Below are 24996 nucleotides of genomic sequence, written 5' to 3' on the forward strand. Positions count from 1 at the left end.
ACAATAACCACACACGCCAAGAGCACAACACCACCGAACCAGGAGGAAACGACGCCACTCACAGAGCCTGTCCACTGAGGAGAAGGGTGGAAGGTAAAAGGAAAGAAAGACACACACACCTAACACCGACCCCGCCCAACCATCCCCCGCCCCATCCTGTCTTACCTGGAATTACAGAAATAGTTTTCAATGCCCTCAACACCCTGAACGTGCGCAGAGCTGAGACATTGCCTAGGTTTACAAACTCTGTTATATACCTGCAGGATCAAACCACAGTTACAACAGCTTGTTATTTACATGAAGATATGAGGTGGAAAGGTACATTCACACACAGATGGGCTATGTGACAGCTCTACAAAGAATGGAGATGTATTCTACATGGTGGGAATCATTAATGAGTATGTATTTTGTCATATGGAGGCAGGTAAATCTGTATTATAAATACTGGGTGATATATAGTCGACGGGGAACTCTGGGCCTTAAATTGAATGTTGCAGACTGAAAGAGAAAAGGTGAATGAGAGGGAGAGTTTGATGACAAGAGGAAGATAAATCAGATGAATGGGATTGAGGTGTGGGCGTTGTCAGTGAGGCCGCAGAGTGTCGGATGGAAACCTTCAAATTCCAAAAGAGAAAATCTCAGATCAATGGAGGAAACACAGAAGATGGGTTATCAGACAGAAAGAAAGGAAAAAGCAAGAAAGACAGAAAGATGAACAACCATCTGTAGCACAGAAAGCTCAATTTCTTAACCCACCCTCTTTAACAAAACAATGGCAATATTTGTGAACGTGATTTCATTTCTATAATCCACTGACAGTCTGAATCACAAGAGAGATACTTACGCCATCGAAATGACCATGAAATCCAGCCAGTTCCATGGATCTCTAAGGAATGTAAACCCGTCTATACAGAATCCTCGTGCGCAGATTTTTACAAGAGACTCAAATGTATAAATTCCTGTGAATGTGTACCTGTAAGGAAAAGAATGTTGACAGAATCAGTTCACCAGGCTGAAAAAGCTCACTCACATCTATAAGTCTGAACCCTTAGAGGCTGTTTAAAAAATAGGGATAAGTACAGGATACATTTGGCAGTTAGCATGCATTTAATGTGTTGGGTGAATATATATTAAATGTGTACTTACTCTACTTGTTTTGACCACTCGGGAGGATCACTAAAGGTCATGAATATACAGTTGGTCAAAATAGTACACATAATGATCATGCTGAAAAGAGTGAGGAGCATGTTAAGGAAAATATGGATTATTGAAGCAATCACAAACATCATAAACCTCATCAAACCTCATTGAAAATGTAAAACAGCAATATAAAATATCTACAGTAGCTACAGTATGTATCTAATGTGATTTCTGTGGTCCAGTGAACCTCAACATCCCTCAATGCAAAGTGTTAATGTCATAAAACCTTCTCATAGCACTTAACAGGAGCTGGTTTTGTGTGCTCGCAACCACATGGGCCATTATTTTATCCATGAAATATTTAAATGGTATATATTTAGTGGAAATAAAATGGCATGAACAAAGCAATAAGATGTTTTAAAGCGGCAAGGGTTTCAGTGCAGAGAGGAAACAAGGAAAACCTCAGTTGGCTTTAAGCCTACATGAAGCCAGAGGTTCGTAATAGCTGTGGCTTGGGGCTAAGAATAGGAGGAAATTAGCTAAATAGAGGGACAAAGCAATAATAAGCATTGCTCAAAGTAAAAAAGGGTTTACTTTTTGTTATCAGTATTGCTGTTTCCCCAACAGTCACAAAGGGAAAATATCTACATTGCAAATAAATGTACATCTATCATGGTGGGAGGTGGAGAAAGCAAAAATGCTGTTAAAATTTGTCACCACATTATTACATCTTTCTTTTGTTATACTTCCAAATTTGGAAAGTTATTGTTCTGAGGATGTTTTGATAAAAATTGCTCTTGAATATTTTTTGCTTCCTTAATGTATGCTTTGATATTTTATTACATTGTAGTGCAATTTCCGTAATTAACAAGATATAAACTGAGACAATGTCAGCTGAAATAAAGTAATCTTTTAAAATAAAGATAATGCTGTTGTGTACAAACATACAGCACATGCATCGAATAAATATGTGATTTACTCCTGTTGGTATTTTATTGTAACAAAAGTATTTTGTTGTCGCTTGGTGTTTTTGTATTAAAATCCTGCTCTTCTTCTCTCTTTTGCTCTTTTCCTGTAGCATAAACTTATGATATTTTTGATGACCTATCATTAGCATTAGCTCGGGGGTGGTAACATTAGTTGCCAGCAGAAATATATCATGGTAGGAGGAGTGTGTTTGGATCTCAGTTGGAAAAAACTTCCTTTTTCAAGAATATGGCTGAGGTCTAGCGTTTCTACCTTGTCCTGGATGTGCGTTACATAACGGACGCCAACTGCCGTTTCACTGTGACTCAAGTTGTGACTGTGGTAAAAGTAGATATGCTGTCATTCATTTATCGTCGGACATGGTAGCTGTAAAGCCTGACGATAGCATTGTTGACATGCTATTAGTTCCTACCTAACGTCATACCAATTGTCTTCAGCTTCTCCTGTGGTTACAGTCACAGGAAACATCAATTGCAGTATGAGCAGAAAGACAGAACATATCATCATGAATAATACACATGAACAGGAAACTCTTTTGTCTTTGCCGTTAAGACACCATTTCAAAGGATATGCATGTATCAAAATTTTAATAGCTACTCGCCTAACCGGATTTAAAGGACTTATGAAGTACAAGGCAGGTGTGGCACTAAAACGGAAGATTGTCTTCCCTCTATTTAGCACTATAAATGTCTGTGGAGAGAGAGAGAGAGAGAGAGAGAGAGAGAGAGAGAGAGAGAGAGACACAGACAGAGACAGAGAGAGAGAGAGTATTAATCACTTAACAGTCAGATAAAAATACACATTTCAGCAAATTCACAATAAAACATTCACCATAAGGAACTGAATTTGATTCAAAAACAAATATGTCATCCTTTTTCTATATAGGAAGCTGCTTCTTTGCATACATATATCTTAGTATACATTAGTCATATACATATGTAGATAATATGTAAAAGATAATATGTGCATTTGCTCATAATGTAAGTTGTGCATATTCTATCACATAAAATGATCTGAACACATTTGAACAGAGTAAAAAATGGCTGCCAGGATGCTTCTGATGTTGGTATGTTGTCCCAGTCACTCAGTGCCGCCCTGCACATTACAGCTTTGGTGGTTTCAAGCGAAGGAAACAAGCAAAACCGAGAGGGGCGGACAAGCCTCTTTCTGTGGATAACCTCGTAATTGTTTAAATAAAACATGGCAATTTGCATGAAACTTTAATGAGATTGTGTGCATTTGCAGAAGTGATATGGGCCCTTGTGCTTTTAACAAGGCAACCCTCACTACATTAAGCCCTGCAGAGCTACCAACTCACTGCTGAAGGCTGGAGACAGTGGAGGCAAAAGAAAGAAGAGGAGACGGAATAATGGGAAGGGAGACGTACAGTAAGAGGCCTCATGGTCACATGACTGCATGTCATTTGTGCACTTCTAACAGAAATTAGGCACATGTGTAAAATGTTGTTAACAAGAAACGTAAACATCTTAAGAGAGGAGCATGGAACCGAAACGAGGAGGCTTTCTTCCCGGAGGACAAGACACAGTTCTGTCACATGACCTCCCAGATATTAATTTGACAACTCAGAACAAGCCAGTACAAGCTAGATATTACTCTCTAGTTACTATTATAGGTCAGAGCAGCAGCCTCTCCCAAGTGCTAATACTTTCAAATATACTTTAAACATTCCCAGTCTGCACCATGGTCACCCGTAATGACACCCATGGATGTGTCCCAGTTGCCGGTGGCATGATGTTTCTGTTAAATACAACCATTTCACACATATGTTGTGTACTAATGCATGACAAATATACACATAAACCCATGCACAAGCACATACACGACCTGACTTGTGCACACAAACCAGAATGCACAAAGCTCAAAAATGAACAAGCTAGGTTTATATCCACACACACACACATGACTGCTATATATGCCGGGAGTCTTTTTTTGTAACGCATGACTAAACTGCTGCAAAGCTACTGAAAATTTCATAATCCAGAGCTGAGCAAAGAGGAGAGCAGGGGAGAGGAGAGGGAAGGCAGAAAAAACGGGGGGAGATGGAGAGTGAATGAAGCAGGCAGGCAGGCAACAACTGTGGCAGCAGCAGGCTGAGGAGAAGCAGGGCGGAGGGAGCCAGAGCGAGGGAGCTGGGCAGAAGACGAAGAAGAGGGTGGGTGGGGGGATGGGCGGGAGACAGAGAGAGGGGGAGAGAGAGCGGCTTCAACACAGACGCTCCAGCCATCAGGCATAGCTGCAGCATCTGCATCCACGAGGGCCACAGCAGCAATTCAAAGAGCCCCTTTCTTTCCGCCCGTGTGGTAAATGGTAAATGGAGTGCATTTTATGGCCCCAGAGTCTCACATTCTCACACACATACACACACACACACACACACACACACACACACACACACACACATTAATGCAGCTGTGGCATAGGTCTCAGCTGCCGTGCTAGTTGCTAACCTGCTCATGTTTTCCCTGTTACTGCCATTTTACATCCACAAAGTCTGGTATCTTTGTGGGAGAAAATATGACTTTCTATGTATGTGCAACGATCTGGACACATGCTGATATGCTCCCTACACCACGATCTACATATTATGTTCTTGAAGATTAAATGCGCTCTATCATTACTTTATCATGGTCCTTCACAGTCATCTTTGACTTTTGAGATAATATCACTGTAATTATTCATCTTTAATCCACACAAAGGAGGACAGATGAGCAGATATTGCTGGTGGGGAAAAGCATTTATGTCCCTGATTTTACTTGAAATAAAAATGTTAGCACATCTCGTGAAGCTCTTTTTTATTTTTTGCACCTTCAGGTCTTCCCCCAGCAAAAACACACTTCAGTGAGTCTGGCTACAGCAAGAAGGAGAGCAAGTGTGCTCATGCATCCCTGCACATATCGTCCATTTCATTCCTGTCCTCACTTCATCTCTCCCTCCCTCTCTATCTCTCGTCACCTTCTCCTTGAAAATGATCTGTTCCGCCGGCCTCCTGCATTGACACCGGGCTCAATGTGGCCTGGCTCAGCTCAGCGTGGCATGGCCCTGCTCCGACCTCCAGCCAAGTAGGGAGGGCTGAACGCCAGCCTGCCAGCCCTCTGTACCAGCTATGAGACAATCTAAAGAGGCCACAACTGAACATTTATGAAGAGGAAGATGAACTGCTTTCCTTTACAGTTATTCCCCCGCCCTCCCCTAGGAGAAATGCATCCAGAACCTCTCAGTGACAAAGACATACAGCGCAACGTTCCTCCATCAAGGTCACCACCTGATCTGACGTCACGGCTGCTCAAGCTGCCAGAACCAAAGAAGAATCGGCTTTGGCATTAGAACATGACTAGATCGAGGGCCATAATTAGATTAGATTAGAAGCTGAGAGGACTGCTGGTAGAGCAGCAGAGACGAGGAGCCAAACGCAAGACGCACAAAGAGCCATGCATGACTCGCATTCATCTGTGGCAGTAATGCATGGACGTGTGTGGAGAAGAAGAAAAGTGAGTTGTGTGTCAGTCAGTCAGTGAGTTTTTCAACAGTCCCACGTATCGATGGAAATGTTTATGTCATCTGAATCGTGTCTCCTCCTTGTGCACTGGACTGGAAGGTTACATAACAGTCAGCGTGCACGGTGTAAAGACAGGGAGGTATGAGACAGTAGCAGATGGAGAGACAGATACCGTGTATCTGAAAGCGCGCGCGCGCACACACGCACACACACACACACACACACACACACACACACACACACACACACACACACACACACACACCACACACACACACACACACACACACACACACACACACACACACACACATATACCACACACACACAATATCAAACAAATCCGTTGAGCTAATGATGATGACTAAACAGATTCTCACAAGCTTGTTTTTTTTCAGGTAGGACCTGCTATATTTTAATATACACTGTGTGGACAGGCACTGAGTTATACAACACCACCAAAGTGCAGCAGCATTTAAAAGAATATGTGATTGGAGGAGACCATTTTGAATAGAAATGCCAATTTTGTTACATAATTCTTTGTTAAAAATAGAGCCCAAATGACGTTACCACGGTAGAAGATTTTGGCCTTACTCTCAGTCCTGTTTATAAACACAGCAGCATTAAACTGACCTCAGTACACTTAATGAATGCCTAAGTAAAGATGGCCATTTTATGATAAGATTTCTTGCTTACTTCTAAAGAAACAAAAGGGTTCCTACTGTTAAACACAGAATACAGAAGCACTACTTTGCGTAGATGGCTCAGATTTTCAAAAATGGCTGCAAATTTCAAGAAAGTTTTTAACTTTCCTGAGCCTTATATGTTTTATCATTTTTATTCGGAGGCCGTCTGGTCCGACAAGCGCAAGACACAGTGATCTGACATAAATACAGTCTCCTTTAACAGTTTTGGTTGACAGGTACACATGATGGGGATATTCAGGGTTTCTCAAGGTCATCCCGCCGTCCTCACACTGAGCGTCAGGGCTGACAGAAATCCCAGAGAGACACGCGTCTCATCGAAAACAAGTCCTCTCAGCCTGCTGCTGCCGCTTTTCTCTCCTGCCACAAATTTTATTTCTTTAGCAATTAGGAAAGTCTGTCATGTGGAACAACTGTCTTTCAACAGTTACTGCTTCTGACCTTTTCCCCAAAGCCCTGCGAGCACATCGGAGATACAGCAACGGCCCACTCAACAGCTCGAGAGCTCGACGACTCTCACACTCCCCAAAGGTCTTCAAGTAGGGAAACATAATTACATCCTGCAACCTAATCATGAAATTAAAATAACTGCAAACGCAGCACACACACGTAAGCCAACCGTCACAAACCAAACAACGTCTCGTCTTTGTCTGAGTTTCCAGCCATAATGTATGACTCACCTCTACGTCATGAGGCTACTCATCTACTGACCATTGTGTGAGAAATGAATTAGTACGTTTGGACTCGACTGATATAGTAGAACACCTGTCTATCTACGTAAGCATCAAAATTGGTGTGTATGCTGACTAATTATATGATATATACTATCACCAGGACCACATGTGCACTACGTTCTTGTTGCCGTCCCATTTCAATGACAACCATCTTGATCTTAATATGTTCTAAATAATGTCCTTGTTTGGCCATCTACCAAGATGCCACACAAGCAAATAAATAACTATGACTAATGAAATAGAAATGACCAATCTGAAAAACCACACCTCAACTGACTTTGCTATCAAAATTAAGAGCGGCACAAGAGACGAGTTGTGATGTAATGCAATGTAATCCTATTCTGGCAATATAGAGCTAGAATTATAGATGCTTGGCACGTATACAGTTTTAATTTGAGAGTTTGGACACCTGAGTTAGAGGGACAAATAGCATTCGTAAATAGGACTGGGTATCTATGGAGATTTTGTGATACCAATACTTGAGAAATATGGATTTTTTTAATACACATTTTTTTTTTCAGTGACCAAAAGAGGCCAAAGTTCTTTAAAGATACACTTTATCTAACCACAAGCTGCCTGCAAAAGAAAATTTGAAGACAATGTAATTTAAACAATAAGTAAACAACACTTTGAATCTGACCAGACATTAGATGCCAGCTTTTGATACTCTTACTACATTTTGGATTGTAATAGAAAGTAGTGAGGTTTGACACCCAGTCCTAGTCAGAAACATCCTTTGCTTTAAACAACTCTACTACATGTGGGTTGATAACATCACTACGCATGATGTGTGTGTGTGTGTGTGTGTGTGTGTGTGTGTGTGTGTGTGTGTGTGTGTGTGTGTGTGTGTGTGTGTGTTGCAAACTCACTCTCTGAGACTTCAGGTAGAATGGGTCCAGATCCTCCAGTGGTACCGCCACCAGTCCCTTAGGGATGTCCCCATAGATGAAGGGAAGGCTCTTCCCAGCCTCCAGGTCGCTGTTGGGCTTGGGCTTGTTCTCGTCATCATCATCGCGGTAGCTGTTGTCCTGCTTGGCTGGCTTCTTGTTCTTCTCCTCATTGATGCGCAGCTCAATAGTCGCAAAAGATTCCAAAGTAAACTTCTTGAAGCTGTCAGGTCCTGGCGGTGGAATAAGGGGTGCAGCCATGTTTTCATCCTGCAGCTACCTGGTCTTTAGATTTGTACCATCCACAGTAGCAGCTCTGCAGGAGGTGCAGACAAGAGGAAAAGTTAACCAAAATTCCACAATATTTTTCTTAAAGACCTATCACCTGGGATGTTGAACAAGTGAACATTATAATCTAAATTTAGCTATAAAATATAACTTTTCGGCCATGATCCTAGACTTTTTCTGGGAGCATAGAAAGATGTTTGGAACAAGTGACCAAATGCATAAGGTCAGGTCACAAACACCCAAATGCATGCATGTTTATGAAGTTTTGGTGTTAAAAGTAGAGAAAATCCAAAATATGTAATATGTAAATTAAAATGATTTCATCCCACTGATATAGATAACCTAAAGTACTACACAAAGTGGCTATCTGAATGTTGTATCCTGGCCAAATTATCTATTTATAATAATTCCAGTTATTAAATTGCTTGGTTTTCCTTTATCCAAATCAATGTCGATAAGAAATCCCAGGCAATAAATAGCAGCCCAGAGCAAAAGACTACAACAGGGAGACATCCTGATTGGATAGTTGAGAACACCATGATAGTGTTCTCTACAATGTTTGTACATTTGTCAATCCACCAGAAGCGCTGAGGATTTTTTGAATAGCTGTTGAAACGCTAACAGAAGTCCCAGTGTACGTAACGGATGTATAACTGAGTGGAGCCTTTTTCCAGCACACTGAGATGTAAAAGGGTATGATGGTTACATGACAACTTTTCAAGCTGCAGGACATTTCAGGGTCAATATACTAATGTGAGGCAGTGCTGGAGGAAAGATGAGGGAGCAGAGAGGAGTTCAGTGGGAACACAGCCACACCTGAACTTAGTCATTGACTAATTTAAAGATGGCTGCTATTTGATTTTGTGGCACATTTTCAACATTTAATTTCACCCTTAATCCTTATGTCCTTACACACAAACCTTTGTTTTTCAGCCTAAATAAGGAGAGCACTACATCACCCCTATCTGAATCACAAGGCCTGTCACTTTCCTGCTTGCATAACACAATATAATTAAACATGCGCGACATGTAGAGCAGATATCACACAGCAAAGACTCCACTCCATATCGGTGGAAAAAAAACACATGAAAACATGCAGCCAGGGAGCCAAGACGTCTGTTTTAAAATGGACCCCGGAACCTCGCAGTGTCTGAGCCTTCTGTTGCTCTGCTGGCGCTGTCCACTTCAGCACCACACGAGCGCGCGCGCACACACACAAACACACACATGCATATGCACGAAGCATACATGCAGGGTTGATAGAGAGAGACAAACATAACCGCTCTGACTGGAAAACCGTTTTGCTAGAGAAAAAAAAACCTTCTAGCTGAGCTCTCCCCTCGACGCCCGTATAGGCCTGCAGTTTATCCTCCCATTCTCCTCACTGTCAGTAAGTCATGGTGACAACACTCGTCTTGTTGTGTCTCAGTCTCGTGGGTTGCACATTGCTTACATTCACGCAGGCACATATTATTTATTTGTTTTAACATCTTTGCAGTTCTCATCTTCAGAGACTCAGGGAGACAGACTTGTTAACCGAACCTGGTAATTAGGAAGGAGGGCCCGTGGACACCATTGCGTGCCTTTGTTTCTTAATGTATTTCATTGACTAGAGAAGTGCCGCTCGGCCACCGAAAGAAGCAGGAGGTTATACATGCGCATAGAAATGGGCTGCTACAACCAAATTGGCCAAAGCAATATTGCTGCAGTGGGTGGTTTGTATGTTGAAATTGTCACGCTGTGGTAAACGCAACGGTGGATTTGTCAAAGTCGATGTGTGATGTCGATGTATCCAAATAAATCAAAGCGTTTTGTCGCTCTTGTTATTCAGCAAACAAAAAAAGAAGCCAAATTAGATTATTTCTGAGATATTCGGTGCGTTTTTTGCGCGTTGCCTTGAAAGGATCCGCACCACACCCGCGAAGCCATGTCGCCTGTCAAATCAATGTAGGCTCTATCTGGGCGCAAGACATCCCAGAGTATGGAGCACAACACCGGCATAAAAAACACACACACACACGGTCTTAAAATGAGGTTGAACATAACAAATAAGACGATTAGAGAACAGTTACGATGCTGCCACGCCAAAAATCACCTGGAGGAATGTACATTTCTTGGCTAATGATGGTGGAAGGAAGGATCGGGCTACTCACATAGCATCGAAGTCGTATGGTGTTTCAAGAGCACCATCCTGTAATCCAGAGTGTAGACTATATAAAAACAAAAAATAGAGACCAAAATATGAAGAAGAAAAAATCTTTAGTTTTGTGGCTTTTGGGGGAGGTGGGGGGCTGGAGCAGACAGACGGCGCCCTACCTGGAGCCTAACCTACCAGACATGTTCTCTATCAAAGGTCTAAGCGATGCCTCAGATGCTGGACAAACAGTGAATCCGATCAATTCCTTTGCGATCGACATCAACTGTTTGATACGTGTATGTATTCGTGCTCTGGTCCAGCTGATAGATGCTCAGCACGCGCAGACTCCCCCCCTCCCAAAAAAAAGAAGAAGATGCGAGGCAGTGTGCAGCTCTGCGACATTTACGCAAAGATACCGACAGCGAGAAATGATACCGTCACCGAAAAAAAAAAACATATGAACCGTTTTCTCAAACGACTATAAATAGAGGATACTCACTTTGTATGCGTTACAATAAATCAGGAAAGCCGTTGCAGAAGTGCAGATGTGGAAAAGATTGGGGAGAAACTGCGGTTGTCGCCATATTGCTGCTGCTATCTTCCCCCTCAGGGCGAGCAGTTTCCCTGCATAATTGATGACTCTCAGCAGAATGTAAGGGAGTGTCGGCAAGAGGGTTTCGTGAAAAACGTAAAGGTCATGGCAGCCTCTAAGACTCTAAGACTCAACGTATTAGTTCAGAAAATACACATCTCTCTCCGGGCTCGGAGATGAGCGTGGATGAGACTGCACAGAAATGCGCGAGGTTCTTTCTGACAAAACGCATCGGCTCACTTTGTGTTCAGTGTGGTGAGTTTGTAAAGCATTTTGCTCTCAGGCTTTTGGGCATTTCAGTCAGAGACAACGTCCACGAGGTACCTCTGATACCTGTTTTGAATACATCATAAGTTAAAATCATATTAGGTGACTGCAAATACGAATAAACGTTTACTTCGTCAAGTGCATTTATAACAATGTAAACTAATTTGATTCCATAATTTTGAAACTCAAAATCGGGACTCGGGATCCCCCAGTCAGAGCTGGCTGATGTGGCAAAAGGGAAGTTTGGGGTCCCCTGCTGGAGCTGATCCCGGATAAGCGGTTGAAGATGAGATGAGAATTTTGAAACTCAAAGTAATTGCCAACTATTTTAATGTATAGCCTCTGCATCACTCTGCTCTTTAATATAACAAATTAAATTATGCAAATAGGCAGTTTTTAATTTATTAATCTGCCAAATTTTGTTGTCTTTCAATCAGAGGGTTGGTGGTTCGATTCCCAGCTCCTGCTCTGCTAGTCTCATGTCAATGTGTCCTTGAGCAAGACACTTAACCCCAAAATTGCTCCCGTAGCAACACGGTGTGTAGATAGAACTGACGCTTTGGATAAAAGCGTCTGCTAAATGACTGTAAAGTAATGTAATGTCGTGTCTGTGTGTGGTGTTTGCGAGTGTGTAAATGAATGAAAGGTCTAACTGAATAAAAATGAATGTTTTGGTCCTATAATGTAACTCACCTTAACCTTTACTTACTGAAGATGAGAAGCTGACTCTTTCTTCTATCTGAATAACATTTAAAATGACACTATGTGACTTTTAAAAAATACAATTAACATAACATCCAAATAAAACAGCCTTGTTCAGGAGTTTTGCTTGACGGCCTTACTTGGCTCTTAGCTAATGGTAGCTAATGTTAGCAAACGTACAGTATAGTTAGTTAGCCTAGCTACATGTTATTGTGCTGGTTTTATGACTGTACTTGTGCTAGTGTTACGCTACATGTTAGCATGTAACATTAAACGTTGAAAGGTTGTAGGTCAAAAGTAAAACAAGAGGTAAACCTACCAGACAGCAGCCATGTTTGTTGTTTCCTGCTTGTGGTCCTCGACAGAGCCAAAGTCAGAAACAAGAATTAATTTGTGTCATTAAACAAAAACAAAAAAAGAAGTGTCCATACTTGCGTCATCTTTTTTTTGGTTTCTGGTATGTACAGCCACTTTTGTTAAAAGTCAATCACATCATCACAAGTTCCCACAACTTCAATTCATGTATTCAAATTCCTTGTTGTGTCAAACAGCCTAAAAACCAAAGATATATGTTTTATAATGATATAAACAGAGAAAAGCAATGAATCGTCACATTTGAGAAAGTGACACCGGAGAATTTGGGGCTTTTTTTTCCTTGCTGTGGACCTATTTTCTGTTGATTGACTACTTGATTAATTGGCTAATTGTATCAGAACTAATTTAGTCATTCTCTGTCAGAAAAGGCTCACGCACCTCAAATGCAGCTACCATCACACCACTGCACCCAACTAAGTAAAAACCAGGATGTCATTTCAAATATTACATATAATATAGTGTGTGTGTGTGTGTGTGTGTGTGTGTGTGTGTGTGTGTGTGTGTGTGTGTGTGTGTGTGTGTGTTTGTTTGTGAAGCTGTGGGCTTGGGACTTGGCCTTGGCAGGTCAGCCTCCAGATCCAGTCGAGGCACCACTGCGGCAGGACAATTGTCAGCAGCCTCGCGGTGCTCACTGCAACACACTGCTTCCACAAATACCTGTGAGTACAACCTGCTCTGACTGACCTGCACTCAGTCACATATATAACTCATTCTGGAGGTCATGATAACAAATGTTAAACACAGACAAATGTACAAGGAACAACAATCACAAGACTTAGGTAACAGGGATGTGACGTATACATCACACGTCATCTTGATTTACCATGTGTGTCCTGGGTGCAACCAGAGGTCCATGTGAGCAGGTGTCTAATTGTGTTATTTTAAACAGGTTCAAGCTCAGTATTTTTAACAGTGAAGGTTTTATACGTTGTGAAGAAGCAATAAAACGTGTGTTAAATGTAATGACAGACAGAGAAGCTGGTGTGCACATCACAAATGACCTGGAACAAACTGCACAGTTAGAGTTTCAGACTAAGATATGCTGCTGGGATTCGGCCTAGTTTCACCCAACGTTGTAGCTGTGTGATTTCCATTTACTTTTTACAGAAGTGTTCATGTTTGACATTTTCTCCTTCTCTCAACGTGTGTGTTGGAGAGTGTAAGTGTATGTACATGTATATCTGTTTGTTCATCAAGATGTTAAACATATATTGTCAAATACCAGTTGTTTTTCATCTCCTTTCCCACCACACATGAACAAGAGGTACAGTACAGTACGAACATGTACATTAAAAGGATGCCAGTTCACAGTAACTAATGAAACCAACCTTTGTTTGACAGCTGGCTTAGTTTGTAAAATCATAAACAGTCAGATGTATTCTGCTCTGTGTCCAGAAGTATCAGCGATTTCCGTGTGGTGTCAGGACTTCATGTGTTATCCGCTCCAGGACATCAAACCCAGATCCGCTCCATCAGTAAAGTCACAATGCATCAGGACAACAATGACTTCACGTCTGACAACGATGTGACACTCATGATCCTCAGCTCTCCTTTCAACTTCACTGACCACGTCCAGCCTGTCTGCACTCCTCATAACGTGACTCATGAGTTCATCCACAACTTCAGCCACTGTTTCACCACTGGATGGGGGAGCGCCTATTACAGAGGTCGGTTTAAAAACTTGCCGGCTTCTGTGACTAACACAGATTCACTGCAAAGGCGACAGGTACCACTTTATAACAAGACACATTAACCTTTACTGAACCAAGACGTCCTTTGGAAGAGATTTAGTATTGTGCATTTTATCTAAACATAAAATATTTACCATGTATTATCATAATACAATACATTTAATAGTATCACCATACAATACATTTAATACATAGGGAGAAAATATCTATAACTGACAACAATTTGAACTACACAAAAACAGCTCAAGCATTAAGGTACTGCAAACATATGTACTGAGAGCAAAGAAAGTAACATTTTCAGTCAAACAGTTGTTACTGATTTGTAGTAAATAGGATCAATAAAACCTGCAAAACCACTGATGTTGTGAAGAACCTGTCAGACAATTAATAAAGATACCCTTTAGTATTATTAAAGGACAATTTATTTTTTATTAAAATATGAAGTGAGAAGTTCAAATTATGTTTAATATGTTAATAAACTGTGCTGGGATGACATCACAGAGGGAGTCAATCCAATTTCATGGGATGAACCAGTGAGACTGCCCCCTGGTGGAAGGAAGAGGACATTTTTCTGTTTGTGCAGCAGCTGCTTCCTGAAGCTTCCAGAAATGTTGGGAGGGAAAAAAAGAAAGAAGGCACTAGAAATTCTGACAAAGGATTTTTTTTTTTATTTGACATGAAACACATCCAATGACAGTGTGACAGTGTTTTTTGTCAAGTAAGACATGTTAGAAGTTATCGCACCATTGACTAGTTCAGAATGTCTTTGCTGCAGCTCGACGATGCATAGTGAACAGACAGTTGTTGAGGTATACATTGTGGGCCCTTGAGGTTTTCTTTTGTGTGAAAGATCCTAATTCCATTACCTCACATGTACATTTACAGTTTGTGCTTAGAATAACTTTGGAGGTTTGAAACGCACGCCATTCCTCACAACTGGACGACTAAAATAAATATTAAAATGGAAAATGGTGGATATGTCGAGTTGCTTTGTCCATGTTGAGTTGCCTGTTAGAGGGTTTTCATCAGATCTCAGAGCTGATGAAAACTGGTGATGATGAACAATTTCAGAACCGAGCAGAGAGTGAAATGTTGGCATGGAAAAAGAATGACTTATTTTCACACAAAAAGGGCATCCAGGAAGAAAACGTCTTCGTTATGACATTGGAGGAAAGAAAAGTCAACTTTCCCTTATTGAATAGCACCAACGTCTATTGAAAAAGGCTTGAAGGCCAACATGACATTATAAAACTTTATTAAAACTTGTCGAAGTGAAACAGTAGCAACAAAGCAATTATCACACAGCAGCTCAGAAGCTCTCAAGTGCCCCAAATACTGGCTCGCCTACATGTCATCAGTGTGCAGTCACTGATGACAAGTGGTTTACTGACGTGTTGTGCTTTATGTCAAAGCTGCTTTTAAAATCAATGTTTGCAGAAATTGTGCCGTTTTAAAGAAAGACTAGATCAGGAAAATATTGATGAAACCCCTATAAAACATATCTGATTCCAAATAATTAAAATACAGTGGTGGCGACATTAAAAAAAAGAAGAAAAAAAAAAAAAAGTTCATTATTTTGGGATCATTTTCTTACAAAAGACAAACTTTGTTGCACCAGTAAAGCCAAGTATCACTGTTGAACTGGACACACACACACACACACACACACACACACACACACACACACACACACACACACACACACACACACACACACACACACACACACACACACACACACACACACACACACACACACACACTCCCTCAAGCACACAAAATGATATTGGAAAAGTGCACATTGTTCCTGCCAAAAATAATCTGAAACCTTTTTTTTCTTCTCTTTTGCAATGTGAAACCATTAAATTAACAATGCAGAAAAATGCTGTCAAGTATGAAAGATCAGTCAAGTTTTTATCGACAAAGTTCATATCCATGTACACATTAACACCAGTAATAATTGACCTCTAAAATACAGTATACAGACAACATCATCACCCTCATTTATTACCTCCATATTTTATATAGAAAGGAAGATTCTGCCATTTTTTAAATCACGGGTTCCTTATTGATTGTTAATTCCTAATTTATTTTATTTCAGTGTTACAGACATTCAGAAAGAATTGGTTTAAATGGTAACGATGAAATGAGAGTCAGGACCGCAAAGGTTTTCGCAAAAAGAAGTAGACACCCCCCCTTTCCTCTAAAACATGAGTTATAAACTGGCGTCTGATTCCACGAGTGAAAAATGGTGGAATAGTCCTTTAAATACACTAATAGTACAGCTAGAAATGAGGGATTAAACATAAAAAGTACTGAATTCCACAAGTTTAGTAAGGCAAAGTTCTGTCCTCATTCTTGATATCTTATGTATTCAAAGTTGGATCGTCCGTAATCATTAATGTCACCGTGATGAAAAGGCACTGACTTGCCTTCTGATGATCTACGTTTATCTAGTCGACTGTGACGCTAACATTAAGTGAAAGATGCTCTTTGCTTTAACGCGGGAATCTACACACAGACTGAAAGCTAGCGGCTCACTTCAGTTCAAGCCATGAAACTGGTAAATTATCCTCAACTCAAGGTTCACTCACCTGTTATGGAGCTTTCACTTGTATCACACAGTCCTCGTTAGTCTGTGATAAATGCACAAACTCCACCTTTTAGTTAAGACTACTAACCAACCCACTGCTGTGTGACTCCATGGTTTGTTACAGGGTTTTTCTTTTTTTTCTGGCCTGCATATTGTCATTGACTGCATTCAAAATTAGCATGCGCACCTAAACACCAGGTATAGCTTCTTCTTCTTCTGAAAATCTGTGCATTTAAAAAATGGTATTAGTACTTCACAATCATAAGAACTATCTAACGGACTGACTCACACCAAAATGTTTCTGCCCATCAAAGATAATATCCGGGTTTGTATGTTTAAGAAGAAAGTCTTTCTTTTCCCACACCAACAAAGGATTCAAGTGTATTTTTTAGGACATTTTGTAACGCGTGAAGGCCAACAGCACGTCTCCAGTATGTGATGGGAGCGGAGAGCCACGGTGCACCTGGTAGAGGAAGGTAATCTGTCAGGACCACCCCCCCCGTAGGGCTGCACTCACTGGTGGCACTGTTTAATACTGATGTGGATTTGCTCTCATGAAAGCAGCAAACATGGGGGGGTGTCCCTTTGAGACAGGAAGCGGACTCAGAGGTGCAAGGACTTAAAGTGCAAGAGGATGAATGTTCCAGCTCCTCTCAACAGTTTCAGTGCGCCATCCTGCCTTCAAGAATCAATGGGGGGTTTAAAAAAAAAAAAAAAAAAGCACACGAGGATGAAGAGTTCAGGATGAAAACCAAGGAATGGAAGGAGGGTGAAAGTAACTAAAAAAAACGTCTTTAAAAACATGAATTGGAGCCATGAGGGAGAAGTGGGATGCACGGAGAGAATGAAGATTAAATTTCCTCCATTTGACAAGTGGATTTACTATCAGGAGGACGGAAAATATCCGCCCCCCCTCAGTAGATCTCAGTGAACCAGGGCTGCAGCGATTGAGCAGGTGGAAGCAAAGAAGAAATGGTTTCTGAAGGGGAAGCGCGTTCTCGTTACAGTACTCGAACTGGACTTGCATTCCCTCATTGTTTGGTGTTGTGAATGTGTATCTGAGCTTTAACATCAGGGTTTCTACTGAATGCGCCCCGCGGTCCTTCTCCTCACGTCCGTTCTCGGAGCCTGGCTCAGTTTTTCTGCATTTTCATCAGTCGGTGAATCACATGTTGTAGGCCACGTAGATGGGGTCCAGTTGGTCTGCCAGGAAGGAGTCTCGCAGGTGCATCCTCTGCTTCTCTCCTCTGGAGTTGATTGGGATCACCCCAGGGTCCACGATGACCACTACCCCGACGATGAGGTGGTGCTCCTCAAGGACCACGTTGGTGACGAGGGGCACCAGGTCCAAGGCCTCCTGCTCCGAGCCGCTCAGCTCCGCCACCACCACCAGCAGGTTGGTCCACGTAAACACAGCACTGAGGAGGAGGAGGTGTTCAGTCACATGCCTTCTGTGTTACTGTGTGAACTACAGGCTACAGTCTTTCTCATTGAGTGGAGAAGAAGAACATAGTCGTGAAAGTGACCAATTGAATAACCTCACCTTTCTGCGATGCAGCGGTGGGCTCGGGACACCGATGTCTCGATGTCGATGGGGTGATAGCGTAGCCCCCTTAATTCCAACGTTTCATCAAGAGAGCCCACCACAAACAAGGCATCATGACGATCTGTGGCGTAGATGAACAAAGGTATTTGACTATTAATAGTTATGGACTTAACTAGGGTTAGATGATATGAAAACATATAGTGAAAAACCCTAAGCATAAGGGACTAGTATTATATAAATTCATAATGATAGCTTATGTTATCGATATCGTCCCCCTCAAGACAGAAAGGCCAAAAGAAAGGCAAAATGGAAGTGAATGAAGTCCACTTGTTTCAAATGTCCTCTCACCTCCGCTCGCATCCAGTAGCTCGGTCCTCTTGATGAAGCCCAGATAGCCTGTCCTGGCCCACAGCGTGTGGGGCTCCCCAAAGCTGAGTTTGGTGTTGAAGTGATCTGCCTGCAGGCTCTCCTCCCCGTAGATGGTGTAGTAGCCACTGGCACTGTGAGGGCTGGTCACCCAGATCTGAACCGGCACAAAACAAAAAGTTTGTAAGTTTCACAGTCAATCCAAAATGTCAGCATCCGATGATCCTCTGTGCCTCTATCCACTCACCTCCCCAAGATGTGAATCTCCCAGCGGGCCTCTGGTCTCCGGGTTGACTATGATGACCCTCACTCCTGGTAGGATCTAAGAAGAGAACATAAAGGGAGAGTTTAGCTTGAGAGATTATGCAACCACTTCCAATCTCTCTCTGGGTATGTGGCCTGTGAGAGCATCACAGAGTCTTTTTAGCCAATAATCAATACTTACAGTGCCAGACTCCATGAGGGGAAGACTCTGTGGCGCTCCTCGTTCCACCAGCCTCACCCTAAAAGGACAAGGCAAAAAGACAACCTGTCAATTATTCTGTTCAATCTGACCGACACACCATGTTTGTTTTTACCAGTCGGATCATGTGACGATAGCAGTTGTTTCCAGTCTTACCTGTCGTGTCGCAGCGACTTCATGTCAACATAGACGGTGGAGGGGTCTGGTCCAGCAGTGCCCTGAGGATGCAGAGCGGAAAATGAATACTCTGGAATGTAAGAAAACTGCTTTTTGCCTCATTTATCATTCAGTAATACATAAGGTTGATTAAAAAAAACATATTTCTGTAGCGTAGAATAAAGAAAAATGCACATGGTAAGTAAAAATGTGACAAAAATAACTGGGGGTAATTTTTCAAGATTAAACACTGTAGACTGAAAAATGTATACGACACCCTTGGATTAGTTTAATTAGGGAGCAAGTGGTTAGATAACTCAGTGTATGTCCATATGAAACTAACCTGCAGGCAGATGGCCAGGTTGACCCGGGAGCCGAAGGCGGTGCTGACGGCACGCGCCGAAAGGCCGAGATCTTTAAAGAGCTTGGAGAAGGACTGCGTGAGAGCGAGGCGAGGACGCTCCTCTGCTATCACCACACAGCTCCGCACACACGACAGGTTCAGACCACGGGCCTGGAGACACACACACAGCTAAAGATTATTCACACTTCTAACAGTTAAGTGTAGACTGAGCATGACACAAACATGAGCTTGGACATTTTTAACCAAAGTGAATTGAGATGTTGAGCTATGCTGAACCACAAGTACCAGATTTATGACTTAAGACACTAAATTCCACATGCCGTTAATACTTACTCCATTTAATAAGTATGCAATTAATCCATAAGTAGACTTGCAGCTTGGTTTGTTTCCAAAAAATAAATGAAAAACTGCGACTTCCAAATTTACACAGGTATTTATTAGTTACCTTAACAGCAGATAAGATTCTTGTGCAACCAATGCCACTGTGTTGTCGTTAAAGTAGTGACAGAAATGACATTTCAAAAGGGGTATGAGTGTGATTCTGACCTTCAGCATCTCTGTCTGGGTTCCCAAGCCTTTGGTGCAGAGCTCCATGACCGAGTAGGAGCAGAAGGTGTCTCTGATCTTGTACTGACTGAGCGTGCTCAGCCACAGAGGCAGCGAGCTCTCCAGCTCCAGGGGAGGGATAAGGATGGACTGGTGACCTGAGTAAACACTGGGCCAAAAACACACTGGCTACAGAAACAATACCACATTTACAGGAACAGCATTCTATGTGTACTACGATATTCAGTGTGAGTGTGTGTGTGTGTGTGTGTGTGTGTGTGTGTGTGTGTGTTTGTGTGCGTGCGTGCGTGTTTTACCTGGAGAGGCACCACAGGACAAAGCCCAGGCCACAGTATGGGTCCAAGCAGATGGCTATTTGGCGTGAGGAGTAGAGCTCACACTGTAGCTTAATGGAGCGGCACAGAGTGCTGATTGCAGCATGAGACATCTACCAAGAAATAAACTCGTAAAAACACTGTATGCCGTCATCAAACTCACACAATAAGAGCAAATCTGCTTTATCTAAGTCCCTCTGGCTGAAGCAATTGCTTCACGTTACATGCAATATGCATGATTAGTGAGAGTAATTTACCTTGACTCCGGTCAACATGCCAGTGGTGGACACACTGAAGTCCAGGTAGGCCAGCATCTCAGCTGTAGGTGGTTTATAAATGTTCGGAGGCCGCTTTCTGGGGAGATCATCTGTGAGAAGAGGGAAGTGGATTTTTGTTATTTTCTCACTGGACAAAATAAATCACACACTTGCAACTGTCTTACTGTTGGTGTTATTGTTTGCTATTGGGAATGCGTGAATGCGTTGCAACCTGGTAATTGCTCCATGTTTTTGTATTTGTCATATGCAGCATCACTCTGTTGCATCTTGCTGAAAATATATTTAGGACTACAGGGAATAGCTATATTTATATATTTACAGTAGGTTTCCCCAACATAGTCAAAGTTAGACAAAGTACAAACAGGACACCTTGTGGTCAGAAGGGGAACACGTTTTGTAGTCTCAAGTTTTTTGTGCTAAATCTGAGCGCTCCCAAAGATGTGTAATAACAACTGTGGTCAGCTGCTTAATTAAGCACCTGTATCGATGATCGTGGGCCACGTCTTGATGTTGACGCTGGCAGCAGCCTCCCTGGACCTGAGGATCCTCATAAGAGGCTGAGTGGTGAGGATGCAGGCTGCTTTGCTCACCTGAAACACCAAACAAACATATAAAGGAGTTCATCCAAGGATATAAAATACAAGGCTTTAACAGTGACCTCTGGTCCAAATCCTCCTTTCGAGGCATCGCTCATATAAAAAGGCATTTAATCATTGTTATACTTTATTGATCCCTGAGGTGAAATTCCATTTTATTTGCTTCCCTCCAGGGAAATCACTTATAGGGATCGACATCAGAGATGCTTCACTGGATCTGTTGGGACTCGGTTACTTCTTTATGGCACTTTGACAATTATAATAGATCGCTCTAGTGGTTCCTGAGAGCGATGTAATATTGACAAATTAAAGCGGTAAATAGGGTAAAACAAGTAACTAATAGATATTGTCATGAATCTTCCACAGTTGATTACTTACATGAAGACAATTATTTTTTTATACAACAAGTTTTCTGAAAATGTCAAAAAAAAAATTTGCAAATTAGCATTATCTTATCAAATATTTGGCAATTTGCATACATTTCTAAAACCGATATTTGGACATTGGATAAAGCCAGGTTCAAAATGTAGTTTTGTTTCATTTTGTTGACACATTAGAGTGACAGGTTTTTACAGAGGGGCTTTTGGAAATCTCTTTGCATCACTCACATAAATCACATAAATTATAAAATACTGTCAACAGCTATTTAAAAACGTCTATTCTCGACATGTTTTTAGTGTTGTATAAATCAGGCTGTGAATGATATATCAACAAACCCCTCTGTAGAAACCATCAGATTATAATTAGGAATTCAACTGGAAAGTTTGATGAATGTAAGTGCAAATGAAGTGGAGTGTTCTGCTCAGATTATGACAAAAAAATAATTTTGAGAAAACTGCCTATATGTAATGATATTACAGGTGAATAGGGTAAAAACTTGAACTAATATATATCACCATGAAACTTCCCCTGTTAATTACTTAGATTAAGACAATAACTTTTTGTATTACAAAGTTTTGGAAATGAGGCATTATCGAAAGCTCAATTTTGGTGAATTTAGGAGAACTCTACAGAACAAAGTAGTAAAATAATCACCTAAATGTGTATTTTGGATGTTTTCTTGAAAAAAAAAGACCTAATAGCCCAAAATGTATTAGAGCAGTGCATAAACAACAACATCTTTGCCTAATGGAACAGAGATGGAACAAATGCAAACGTATTCGTAATACTTGTTGTACTTAGATAATACACAAATTACTCTATTGTGCTTTGGTAATGGTTGATTGAACAAATCTGTGTAACAGAAGCACTATTAATTAGAAAACCAGTGGTGTGCACTCACATCGATGATCATGCGGACAGTGGGGAGAGTAGCAGCCAGGTTCTGTGGGTGAGGCGGCCTCACCGTCACAGGGATCACCCCCGCATAGAGACAGCCATAGAAGGCAGCTATCAGGTCAATACCTGCAGAAACAAGAGCAAGACAGCAACCTTGTGAACTGAAACACAGGCACATTAAACAGCTACTTGTTCACTGTATATCAAATAGTAAAACAAGGATCATCTACAATGATGAGGGGTGTGTGTGTGTGTGTGTGTGTGTGTGTGTGTGTGTGTGTGTGTGTGTGTGTGTGTGTGTGTGTGTTTACCTGGGGGATAAAGCAGCACCACATTGTCTCCTGTGTTGAGGCCTCCTCTCTCCATTAGGGTAGCTGTGATTTTCTCTGCTCTCTTGTGCAGCTGAGCACAAGTAGCGGTGCATACTGCCACCCCCTACAGAGAAAAGAGAGGAAGTACAGCTGAACTCACCCAACAAAATAAAGCACTGCTAGAACCATTATCAAAGTAAAAGAAAGACAGAAAATGATTTCTGTGTTACCATTAACATATGCGTATGTGTGTGTGTGTGTGTGTGTGTGTGTGTGTGTGTGTGTGTGTGTGTGTGTGTGTGTGTGTGTGTGTGTGTGTGTGTGTGTGTGTGTGTGTGTGTGTGTGTGTGTGTGTACCTTGGCATTGAGCAGCACATATAGGATGTGGTCCGGGTCAGTTTGAGCTCTCCATTGAAGAGCTTCAGACAAAAACTGGTGCTGGTAAAGAGAGTGATTAATGGTGGATTGACTTAATACATGTATTGCACACACAAAACAAAACAAAAAACAAAGCTACATCTGTAGCAAATAATAATCCATTACAAAATGATCCAACAGATAACACATAAAAGCTAGTCAACATAGTGGCACTTTATATATGATCCAACCAACAGCCAAAAATAAAGGGATCTCAGTGACAACAGATATATTTATTCAATTCAAACAGACTTTGTGTGGAATAGAGAAAAGAAAATCTCTTCGGTGACCTCTCACACAGAGGCACACAACAGGTAACTCAGTATGTCTATAGAATATTTGAGTGCAGGGTCATGCTGAGACCATCTGCAACTCAAGCCACTAACAAGCTTTGGGCTGTTAAAACAAAGGGTCATGACAACTTTGAGAAGATTTTTAGTGCCTCAGTGAACTATTTCTTTGGCAAAAATGCATCAAGGGAAGAATCCAAAAGCATTTTTTTTTTTAGAATTAAAACCTAATTAAATTCTAAATGCATATTATACAGATTTCTATTAATATTAATGCTTTTACTATTCATATCACTCTAATAAATTCACTGCTGCTGCTATTATTAGTGGTTATAATTTGTATGTATTAATCTGCTATTATTAGTGGTACTACTGCTATCACTGCTCTCATTAGATGTATCATTTCTGTCATATGGATCGACTATTATGTAATTTTATTGTGCTATTCATTCTGACCACATGACGTCTATGGCACCCTCCTCAGTTGCTCTCCCTGGGGTTTCTTCCTTTTCTTTTTCCAGTTTTTCCTTATCCGATGCGTAGGTCCAAGGACGGAGGATGTCGTAAGTTGTACAGATTGTACTCTGAGGCAAATTTGTGATTTGTGACATTGGGCGAAATAAGATTGAATTGAATATTAGCCTCTCGATAAGTAGTCTCAATACGCTGAGGAACTGACCAGTGCACAGGATTGAAAAAGACAAGACAGAAAGTCTGTTGAAGGCAGACGCCAATTAAAGCTAACACATAAAGTAACAAAAAAAGTTCACAGTACGATGTTCTCTGGACAAACAGACACAATTTACAGCGGTGTCATATTAATATCACTGGCCGAAGTCATCCTCTGTGTCACTCTCTCTCTCTTTCTCTCAGTCAGACAACAGCTCGTGCTCGGGTCAACAATGAATCAGGAGTCACATCATGCAGACCGTCCGCCCTGAGCACTCATCAAGCCATGCTACACATGGGAGCATCACAGTGAACACAGCGAGCAGAGGTGCACACGACAATGTTCCTAATAATACTTTTATGGGGGTTTATTATCATTATGCGTAGCAGTACATGATAAGATGGTCTTCAAAGGTCATATATGGTAGCAGACTGTTTATAACCACTTGCTTAAAGTCTCCATGACTTACTTAAAAAGAAGGACAATGAACTTTCATTCACTTAGATGAATGTCACTTAATTTACTGCTGAGCTTTAGGTTTGGTAGAGCTAATAGGCTGCTGGCAAACTCCCATCTTAAAAAGGTGATAGCAGATAGTCTGTTATGGGACACTGATGAATGTAAAGTGACATTTAACTTGATTCTTAGTGTATTTCTGTATATTAGTTTAAGTGTGTGGACCCCTGCTGGCCAAGGAACCAGCCTGGACAGTCATCTCTGTGCGTCGGGCCAAAGCTGCTGCTGGTGGCCATTGGGCTGTTGCGGC

At 41.5% G+C, this 24996-nt stretch overlaps 2 protein-coding genes across 9 annotated transcripts in view; both read right to left on the minus strand.

Annotated features, from left to right (window-relative positions):
• The window catches only part of scn8aa (sodium channel, voltage gated, type VIII, alpha subunit a), a 44199-nt gene extending 33063 nt beyond the window's left edge, over positions 1-11136 (minus strand). For 2 of the 7 annotated variants that reach the window (XM_068733466.1, XM_068733464.1), the window contains exons 1-6: positions 10411-10850; positions 7952-8285; positions 2699-2817; positions 1147-1236; positions 845-973; positions 166-257 (exon numbers count right to left, since the gene is read on the minus strand). In XM_068733466.1, the coding sequence (XP_068589567.1) occupies positions 166-257; positions 845-973; positions 1147-1236; positions 2699-2817; positions 7952-8230 (709 nt within the window). In that variant the 5' untranslated portion in view covers positions 8231-8285; positions 10411-10850. Of the gene's footprint in view, positions 1-165; positions 258-844; positions 974-1146; positions 1237-2698; positions 2818-7951; positions 8286-10410; positions 10851-10893 lie in introns of those variants that run through there. The other 5 variants (XM_068733465.1, XM_068733460.1, XM_068733461.1 and 2 more) reach the window with 4 other exon arrangements.
• Positions 11137-14666: 3530 nt separating this feature from the next.
• The window catches only part of dip2ba (disco-interacting protein 2 homolog Ba), a 37417-nt gene continuing 27087 nt past the window's right edge, over positions 14667-24996 (minus strand). For both annotated transcript variants that reach the window (XM_068733469.1, XM_068733467.1), the window contains 14 exons: positions 23211-23291; positions 22854-22977; positions 22547-22668; positions 21147-21258; positions 20648-20757; positions 20373-20503; positions 20056-20224; positions 19489-19659; positions 19146-19207; positions 18972-19029; positions 18774-18848; positions 18509-18683; positions 18158-18281; positions 14667-18032 (listed from right to left, as the gene is read on the minus strand). In XM_068733469.1, coding sequence (XP_068589570.1) covers positions 17780-18032; positions 18158-18281; positions 18509-18683; positions 18774-18848; positions 18972-19029; positions 19146-19207; positions 19489-19659; positions 20056-20224; positions 20373-20503; positions 20648-20757; positions 21147-21258; positions 22547-22668; positions 22854-22977; positions 23211-23291 — 1767 coding nt within the window. In that variant the 3' untranslated portion in view covers positions 14667-17779. The remainder of the gene's footprint in view (positions 18033-18157; positions 18282-18508; positions 18684-18773; positions 18849-18971; positions 19030-19145; positions 19208-19488; positions 19660-20055; positions 20225-20372; positions 20504-20647; positions 20758-21146; positions 21259-22546; positions 22669-22853; positions 22978-23210; positions 23292-24996) is intronic.

The sequence above is a fragment of the Cebidichthys violaceus genome, unplaced genomic scaffold (genome assembly GCF_023349555.1).
Source record: "Cebidichthys violaceus isolate CVI_PGR_0920_01 unplaced genomic scaffold, fCebVio1.0.p SCAF_6, whole genome shotgun sequence".
NCBI lineage: Eukaryota > Metazoa > Chordata > Actinopteri > Perciformes > Stichaeidae > Cebidichthys > Cebidichthys violaceus.